At 42.1% G+C, this 10,210-nt stretch overlaps 1 protein-coding gene across 1 annotated transcript in view; it reads right to left on the reverse strand.

The window, feature by feature from the left end:
* The window catches only part of cfap65 (cilia and flagella associated protein 65), a 150,875-nt gene that overhangs the window by 67,535 nt on the left and 73,130 nt on the right, over positions 1-10,210 (reverse strand). Inside the window, exons 20-21 of the mRNA XM_043694519.1 lie at positions 7,141-7,317; positions 4,354-4,420 (exon numbers count right to left, since the gene is read on the reverse strand). Of these exons, the coding sequence (XP_043550454.1) occupies positions 4,354-4,420; positions 7,141-7,317 (244 nt within the window). The remainder of the gene's footprint in view (positions 1-4,353; positions 4,421-7,140; positions 7,318-10,210) is intronic.

Raw genomic sequence — 10,210 nt, forward strand, 5'->3', positions numbered from 1 at the left:
ATCTTCGTATCATCTGCAAATTTGCTGACCCACCCTTCGACTCCCTCTTCCAACTCATTAATAAACATTACAAACATCAGAGGACGCAGAACTGATCCCTGCAGAACTCCACTTGTAACTGGGCTCCAGGCTGAATATTTACCATCTACCACCACTCTCTGCCTTCGACCGGTTAGCCAGTTTTCTATCCAATTGGCCAAATTTCCCTCTATCCCCTGCCTCCTGACTTTCCGCATAAGCCTACCCTGGGGAAACTTATCAAATGCCTTACTAAAATCCATGTACACTACATCCACTGCTCTACCCTCATCCACATGCTTGGTCACCTCCTCAAAGAATTCAATAAGACTTGTAAGGCAAGATCTACCCCTCACAAATCCGTGCTGGCTGTCCCTAATCAAGCAGTGTCTTTCTAGATACTCATAAATCCTATCCCTTAGTACCCTTTCCATTACTTTGCCTACCACCGAAGTAAGACTAGCTGGCCTGTGCACAACATTCGCCACTCTCCAGTCCCCTGGAGACAATATTTCATCCTCACTAACACTCAACACTGGAGCCCCCAGGGGTGCGTACTCAGCGCCCTACTGTATTCTCTGTATACTCATGACTGCATTGCCAAATACCAGACTACTGCCATTTACAAGTTCACTAATGACACAGTCGGTCGAATCTCAGATGGCGATGAAACAGACTACAGACGGGAGGTAGAAGACCTGGAAAAATGGTGCACGGAGAACAACCTAGCTCTCAATGCTGGCAAAACCAAGGAACTCATTATTGACTTTCAGCGGGATGTTACTCATGCCCCCCTACACACTAACAGCACGAGGTGGAATGAGTGGAGAGTGTCAAGCTCCTGGGAGTGGTCATCCACAACAAGCTTTCTTGGACTCTTCATGTGGATGCACTGGTTACAAAAGCCCAACAACGTCTCTTCTTCCTCAGGCAGCTGGAGAAATTTGGCATGATGGCGAATACCCTTGCCAATTTTTATAAGTGCACTATGGAGAGCATTCTATCTGGATGTATCACTACCTGGTATGGCAACTGTACCATTCAAGATCAGAGACGGTTACAGAGAGTGGTGAACTCGGCCCAGACAATCACAAAGGCCACCCTCACATCTATAGAATCCATTTACCAGGCCCGCTGTCAAGGAAAGGCCGCCAGCATTCTCAAAGATCCATCCCATCCTGAATATGTTTTTCTACAACCTCTACCATCGAGGAGAAGATACAGAAGCCTGAACACACACCAGCCGGTTTCGTAACAGTTTCTATCCTACTGTAGTTAGAATACTGAATGGACTCACAAACTCTTAACATTCGCCTGTACCTGTGTTTTTGTTTTTGCCGCTGTTTACCTATTATTTACTTATCTCTGCTACTTAACTCTGTGATCTGCCTATACTGTTCACAAGACAAAGCTTTTGACTGTGCCTCGGTACACGTGACAATAAATTCAATTAAATTCAATTCAACTACTACCAGTCCCTTTGCCTTTTGTTTCCGTTTTGGCCAAAGTGAAGCATGATGAAAGTTCATAATATGCTATCACTATTTGACAGCTTGGGCTTGAAGTGGAAGACATGTGTTGTGTTGTAGAACAGAGGGACCTAGAGGTTCAGGTACATAATTCTTTGAAGTTTCGTCACATATAGACAGGGTTGTTAAAAAGGCATTTAGCACGCTTGCCTTCATTGCTCAGTATATGAATTGGGAACTCATGCTGAAGTTGTATAGGACATCATTGAGGCCACTTCTGGAGTAACGTGTCCAGTTCTGGTTGCCCTGTTACAAGAATAATATTATTAAGCTTGAGAGGATTCAGAACACATTTACCAGAATGTTGCCAGGTAATGAAGATCTGAGTTATAAAGAAAGATTCAATAAGCTGGTACATTTTTCACTGGAGCATAGGAGGTTCAGAGGGGACCTTAAAGAGGTTTATAAAATAATGACAGGTACAGATATTGGTGTCTTTACCCTAGGATGGGGGATTTCAACCCTAGAGGGCATATTTTTAAGGTGAGAGATTTAAAAAGACTTGGGGGAGGCAAATTCTTTTCCACACAGAGTAATTCATGTGTGGAATGAACTTCCTGAGGAAGTGGTGGATGCGGGCACAGTTATAACATTTAAAAGATACTTAGATAAGTACATGAATAGAAAATGTTGGAGGGATATGGGCCAAGAGCAGGCAGGTTGGACTAGTTTAGTTTAGGATTATGTTCACATGGACTGGTTCAACTGAAGGGTCTGTTTCCATGCTGTATGACACTGTAACTATGACGATAAAAATATACATTTTTAAACTGAATTTCCAATTTTTATTTTGTGCATTGAGAAGGGGGAAGATGTGGCCTAAGTTTCATTTTAGATTTGTTCTGAGAGTGGGAGTGAAACATACAAGATTCTTTTTGGACTTGACAGAGTGAATGCAGAGAGGTTGTTTCCCCTTATGGGAAAGTCTAGAACTATAGGGCACAATCTCAAAATAATAGGTCGCCCATTCAGGACAAAGATGAGGAGGAATTTCTTTTCCCAGAAAGTAATGACTCTGTAGAATTTCTTACTGCTGAGAGCTGTAGATGCTGGGTTGTTGAGTATATACAAAGGTGTGGTAGTCAGATTTTTAATTAGTCAGAGAATCGGGGTTGTGTAGAAAAGGCAGGAAAGTGGAGTTGAGGATTATCGAATCAGTCATGACATCATTGAATGGTGGAACAGATTCGATGGATTGGAATGGCTGACTCCTACATCTTACGCATTTTCATGACTTTTAAGTGTTTGTAAGGTTGTTTTTGGGGCAAGAAGGTTGAATCTTTCCTCTTAATATGTGCTATAATAAGAGGCTGGATACAGTCACATAGTCTTCTCTGCTCTAAAGAAAACAGAGAGGGGACTAGAGATGAGACTATGAGGGGCATGGAGAGGGTGGATAGAAAGCAACTGTTCCCCTTAGTAAAATGGGTCAAGGACAAGGGGCATATTTCTAATATGAAAAGCAGGTGGTTTACGGGAGATTTTTTGGAAAACATTTCTCACCCACAGACTGGTAGGAATCTGGAATGTACCGCAAGGAGTGTAGATGAGGTGGGAAACCTCACAACCTTTAAAAAAGTACTTGGATGAGCACTTGAAGTGTCATAACATTCAAGGCTATGGGCCAAGTGCTGGAAAGTGGGACTAGTGTAGACTTAGAATAGTGTTTTTGTCAGTGTAGAATCAATGGGTCAAAGAACCTCTTCTGTACTGTATGATTCTATGAGACCAGTGTCTATAGCTCTTATATAGTGTAACATAGTTTGTGTATTTCTTTTGTATAAAAATATTTAATGTTTGTTTGTTAAGAATATATTGGCAGCCTCTTGTGAATATATTCAGTGACTGACTGCCACTATAAACAAAAAAAGTCAGGTCTCACTCTGGGATCTGACTTGTCCAGTACTACCACCAACTGGATCATAACTGAAGCAAACACCTATAGAGCAAATAAGAATTTTTTAAAAAATCAGGAAACAACAAGAGCGTGCACATAACTTTAACATTCTCAACCAGATATTCTTCTACTTTAGGCAAAAGCTACACAGAAAACAAGCCTCTCATCCCAAAGTCTTGAGTCACCAAGTGGGATTATAAAGAGAATACATGCCTTGTGAAGACATGGAGGAGAAATTACAGAACATCACAGATTAGATTAGATTACCTACAGTGTGGAAACAGGCCCTTTGGCCCGATAAGTCCACACCGACCCTCTGAAGAGTAACCGACCCAGTCCCATTTCCCAGTTGCACCTAACACAATGGGCAATTTAGCATGGCCAATTCACCTGACCTGCACATTTTGGACTGTGGGAGGAAACCGGAGCACCCGGAGGAAACTCACGCAGACATGGGGAGAATGTGCAAACTCCACACAGACAGTCGCCTGGGAACCTGGGACCCTGGTGCTGTGAGGAGGAGTGCTAACCATTGAGCCACCGTGCCGCCCCAAATCCTCCAAAGCATGATGTAAATTGGCCATTGGTAATATGTATATAAATCTTTCAGTTAAAGCACTTCTAAGATTGCAAAATATAAACATATGTCTGTAGTTTGGGATTTCCCCCATTGGTTAAGGAAGAGAACCTTGATATGAATGTCACTCCTTGGCTTCTGTAATTATAACAAGCTTTGCTATTCCTGTAACTGTTGAGGGGCAACTATTTGTTCCAATAGCCCTCAGCAGTGGGCAGTATTTGGACAATCTTACCTCATATCTGGTGTATTTTGAAAACTTTTCCAGTTGTATAGTTCATCTCATTCAATTAAAATGAAATGTTCTCTGGGTAACACAAATTGTTCCTTACCATAATTTCACGACCGTGTGAAAGTTTCAGCACAACAGGGATCCGATCAGTGCCAGTATATTCATGCCTGAGAAGAGGGAACAATTAAAGTATAAGTTCTTCTCATCACTATTTCAAACCAGACATCAAACACCTGTTGTTGATACTTAAATGTGTAAGTTTAAACAAAACAAAGAAAGAACAAAGAAAATTTACAGCCCAGGAACAGGCCCATCAGCCCTCCAAGCCTGAGCCAATCCAAAAGTATTATCTAAACCTGTTGGCCAATTCCTAAGCATTTGTATCCCTCTACTCCCCACCTACTCATGCATCTGTCCAGACGCATCTGAAGTGAATCTACCGTGCCTGTCTCTACCACCTCTGCTGGCAATGTGTTCCAAATGCCCACCACCCTCTGTGTGAAGTACTTGCCGCATGTATCCCCTTAAACTTTTCACCTCTCACCTTGAAAGCATGACCTCTCGTTATTGAATCCTTCACCCTGGGAAAAAGCTTGTCTCTATCCTTCATGATTTTGTAAACCTCAATCAAGTCCACCCTCAATCTCCTTTTTTCTAGTGAAAATAAACCCAACCTACTCAACCTCTCTTCATAGCTAGCACCTTCCATACCAGGCAACATCTTCGTAAACGTTCTCTGCACCCTCTCCAAAGCGTCCACACCCTTTTGGTAATGTGGCAACCAGAACTGTACACAGTATTCTAAATGCAGCCAAACCAATGCTCTGTACAATTTTAACATGACTTGCCAACTCTTATACTCAGTACCTCGTCCAATGAAGGCAAGCATACTATATGCCTTCTTGACCACTCTATCCACCTATGCAGCAACCTTCAGGGTACAATGGACCTGCACTCCCAGATCTCTCTGCCCATCAACTTTTCCCAAGGCTCTTCCATTCATTGTATAATTCGCTCTAGAATTAGTCTTGCCTAAATGCATCACCTCACATTTGTCTGGATTGAAAGCCATGTGCCACTTTTCCGCCCAACTCTCCAGTTTATCTATATCCTCCTGTATTCTCTGACAGTCCTTTATGCTTTCTGCTACTCCACCAATCTTCGTGTCATCTGCAAACTTGTTGATCATACCAACAGTGCCCTCTTTTAGATCGTCTATGTATATTACAAACAACAGTGGCCCCAATACTGACCCCTGTGGAACACCATTGGTCACCTTTCTCCATTTCGAGAAACTCCCTTCAACTACGACTCTCTGTCTCCTGTTGCTCAACCAGTTCTTTATCCACCTAGCTAGAACACCCTGCACACTACGTGACTTCACTTTCTCCATTCGTCTACAATGGGTAATTTTATCAAACGCCTTACTAAAGTCCATGTGTATGACATCAACAGCCCTTCATTCATCTAACAACTTGGTCACTTCCTCAAAGAACTTTATTAAGTTGGTAAGGCACGATATTCATCTCAGATCAGAATAAAGCTTTAAACTTCAGAGTGTGCCTAGAAATGAAGGTTAGTTTCCAGATTTTCACTCTTACTCTTTTGTTCAACTTAAGATTAATAGTCAATATATTTCATCCAGAGTTATAGCCTTTGTACAACACAAATTTAGGTTAACAGTTCATTATTTCATAGAATTCCTACCCAACCAGGCCACAATGACCCTCTGAACAGCAGCCCACCCAGACCCACCCCTCTACTCTATCCCTGTAGCCTTGCATTTTCCATGGCTAACCCACCCTACCCTGCATATCTCTGGAAACTATGGCCGTTTTAGCACGGCCAATCCACCTAATCTGCACATCTTTGGGCTGTAAGAGAAAACCGGAGCACCCAGAGGAAACCCACACAGACAGTTGCCCAAGGAATCAAACATGGGTCTGTGCTAACCACTGAGCCATCATACTGCCCATTGCATTTCAAGTATAATTATTGCGTTTATACAGATTATTGTAAATTACCCCAATGGTCTTTATGTGAGCTTATTATAAGATAATGTCATATATGGCTATTGCCCTCAAGTACATCCCTGCGGTTCCTTTGTGTTGATATCTAGGATATTCTCATATCTCTATTGCTCCTTACATGCAGTGATATTAGCCATTTTCACTCATCCTGAGTGTGCATTTGGAGGAATACAAGTTTAAGGAAAAGGATTCACTGAAGCTCTTGCTTAAAATCATTAATTTATTAAATTGATGAAATAATTTTTAAAAACCTCATGCAGCTCCTGACCTGGTGTAACACTTTGATACAACAGTCTGGTATAAACATAAGTTCTTGTTAATGTTGCTCCTTTAATCTTCCAAGGATCTTCACAGAAACAATTATCTAGCAAAAGGTTGACCAGGTCATACAATGAGAAATAAGAATGGGTTGGTTAAAGAGGCAAGTTTTACGGATCATCTTAATTGAGGAGAGGAAGGTACAGACGTTTGGGAAGACAATCCCAAAGCTGAGAGTGCAAGCAACTGATAGTGAGGCTCCTAATACTGAAGATTGAATGTAGATTGAACATATACATTGATTGGAGACATTTTTGTAACAAGTAACTTATCATGACTGTTCTATCTGATAGACCACTGTTAAAATCATATTATTAAAGTGCATTGCATCTTTGTAGATTACACTAGTTCAAATGGCCTGAGCATCTTAAAGCGCTCCATTTACTTGAAAGTTAATTTGGAGCCATACCTCCAGTAAAACTACACAGACATGATAAATTCTTGCCTCAGATTGGGAGTACAAGTCACAATAATATTTTCCAGGCGTGAAAGGAAGCAAGTACACATATGTTCCCCCATCCCATCTCTAGCCTTAATACCTGTAAGTTAGTTGAATAGTTTCTCGCTGTCCAGGAAGCAAGCATCCAGATTTTGGTTCCACAGTGAAGAGCCGATTATCATCAATCCTCATCTCGTGCAGCTCAGTGGGGTTGAATTCTCCAGTCTCAGCCCAGTATTCCAGGTCCAGTTGTTGGTCTTTTGGAAACAGGAAAGCCCTTGATAAAGTAACAGGAGGAAGGGGAAAAATATGTAAGTGCCCTCCAGGTTGTAAATTCAGAGTTTAAATGCAAAACGCACTCACAATCTTGGGCTGCCCATCCTGATCATAGAGAATCATGAGGCACAGAAGAGGGCCATTCAGCCCATTAGGCTTGCGTAACATCTTTGAAAATCATATCCAAGTACTCTGTCTCTCCCCATCAATTAATATTTTTCCCACAGCCCTGCAAATGTTTCCTTTTCAGATAGTTGCCCAATTATCTGAAAGGGCGGCACGGTGGCACAGTGGTTAGCACTGCTGCCTCTCAGCGCCAGAGACCCAGGTTCAATCACCGCCTCAGGCAACTGTCTGTGTGGTGTTTGCACATGCTCCCTGTGTCTGCATGGGTTTGCTCTGGTTTCCTCCCAGAGTCCAAAAATGTGCAGGTTTAGGTGAATTGGCCATGCTAAATTGTCCATAGTGTTAGGTGAAGGGGTAAATGTAGGGGAATGGGTCTGGGTGGGTTGCTCTTCGGAGGGTCGGTGTGGGCTTGTTGGGCCGAAGGGCCTGTTTCCACACTGTAAGTAAAAAAAAAGTAAAGTAAGTAATCTACTATCTCTTGAAAGCTATTGTTGAACCTGCTTTCCATTTCCTTTCAGGCATTCCAGGGCAGGAAATATGCTGCAAAAATAAGTTCTTATCTCCTCCCTGGTCATTTTGCCATTGTATTCTTTAGCTACCGACCCTTAGAACATAGAACAGTACAGTACAGTAGAGGCCCTTCGGCCTTCGATGTTGTGTCACCCTTTTATCCTACTCTAAAATCAGACTAACCTACATACACTTCATAGCAGTGGAAATAGTTTCTCCCCATCTACTCTTATTAAAACACCTAACCATTTTGAACACTTAACTATGTAAAGATAACTATCACTTTATCTTGCATGTAACTTGAAATATTTTTCTACTTGAAGGAATTTGCCTGGGAGGGCCTATAGTGAAACTACCCATAGTATGTTGCCTGGCAATCCATGGAAAAAGGTCAATAAATCTCCAAAAAGAAAGTTACCTGAAATCCAACCCAAATATTTTTAAGGCAATTTAACATTGATGTCCTGAGGCGTCTCCTCCCTTCCTATTCACTAAAATATCTAAGAGAAACAGGTATAAAATTGAAATGAGTTCATACACAACCATACATTCAAGATTTGGCAGAATCTATCAGTAAAATACTGTTAAGAATTGGGGCTCACTGCACAATTTATTTCTTCATTTCTTCGAAAGCTGGACAATTTAGAGACTGAGCTGAAAAAATGCGTTGCTGGAAAAGCGCAGCAGGTCAGGCAGCATCCAAGGAGCAGGAGAATTGACGTTTCGTGCATAAGCCCTTCTTCAGGAAGATTCTCCTGTTCCTTGGATGCTGCCTGACCTGCTGCGTTTTTCCAGCAACACATTTTTCAGCTCTGATCTCCAGCATCTACAATCCTCACTTTCTACCAATTTAGAGACTGGCCAATTACATTCAACTACTCTACCACTAAGGAGGACAATCCCTTGATATGAAGGGCAGTGTTTGTCACTGGCCACCCGGGTGTTTTCCTATCTTCCTGGTGGTGGAATTTGAATAAAGATTCGTGCAAAAAAATATATATATAAACAGGAGATAACAGAAGGTTCTTCCTGGTGGTGGAAATTGAATGAAGATTGGTGCACTTTGAAAAAAAAAGAAATGTGAAGTCCCTCCAGTTCTATTTTGATTTAGTCCCTACCCTCCCCTTCACTGTTTTGATCACAAGAAAAAGGAGGACAAGGGCAGCAAATGACAGGAATATCACCACTAGCACATTCCCCCCCAATCCCGATGTGGAAATGTATCACCATTCATTCACTCTTGCTCAGTCAAAATTCTAAAACTACCTCCCTAACAGCACCTTCTAAGGGTGACCCATGACCTCTTACATCACCAAAGGCAAGGGAAGTAGATGCATTGGAATGTCACCACATGCAAGTTGCCCTCCAAGCCACTCACCATCTTGATTTGGAAATTTATTGCCACTTATTTACTATCACAGGGCCAAACTCTTGGAACGCCTTCCCCGACACCACCGTGGTGACCCTACATTCAAAGGGCCGTGCAGTTCAGAACGTCAGCTCACCATCACGTTCTCCAGAGCAATTAATATTGTGTATTACATGCTGGCTCAGTCAGTGAAGAGTACATGTCATAAACAAATAACAGACTAGAAAAAGCAATTCAGTGGGGGTAGAGGATATAGAACATAGAACATAGAAGAACACAGCGCAGTACAGGCCCTTTGGCCCTCGATGTTGCGCCGATCCAAGCCCACCTAACCTACACTAGCCCACTATCCTCCATATGCCTATCCAATGCCCGCTTAAATGCCCATAAAGAGGGAGAGTCCACCACTGCTACTGGCAGGGCATTCCATGAACTCACGACTCGCTGAGTAAACACAGCGAGTTCTGGTTTGTTTCACCATATTTCCCACACTACCATGACTTCACCTTATTCACTATTGCTTTGGAATTTCCTGGGATCATGAAAGGTTTTACATAAATGCAATTTTTTTTTTATTGGGCACAATACAGCATGCATGTGTTAGCAATGGACTCATCTCACCTCCACAGCCAGGGTGTTTCGGCAGCATCATTCCAAGCCTGTAAATCACAAGATATCAATGTTTATTCTCAGTCAGGTTTGAACTTGAAGGAGAAAATCTGTTAGTTTATGGAGTCTTGACAACTTGGAAAGTTTATGGCTTCCAGACCAAAATGTAGATATTTTAAGCCAGTGTGATTAGATTAGATTCCCTACAGTGTGGAAACAGGCCCTTCAGCCCAACAAGTCCACACCAAATTTTCCAACCCACCCAGACCCATTCCCCTAC

Source organism: Chiloscyllium plagiosum, chromosome 7 (assembly GCF_004010195.1).
Source record: "Chiloscyllium plagiosum isolate BGI_BamShark_2017 chromosome 7, ASM401019v2, whole genome shotgun sequence".
NCBI lineage: Eukaryota > Metazoa > Chordata > Chondrichthyes > Orectolobiformes > Hemiscylliidae > Chiloscyllium > Chiloscyllium plagiosum.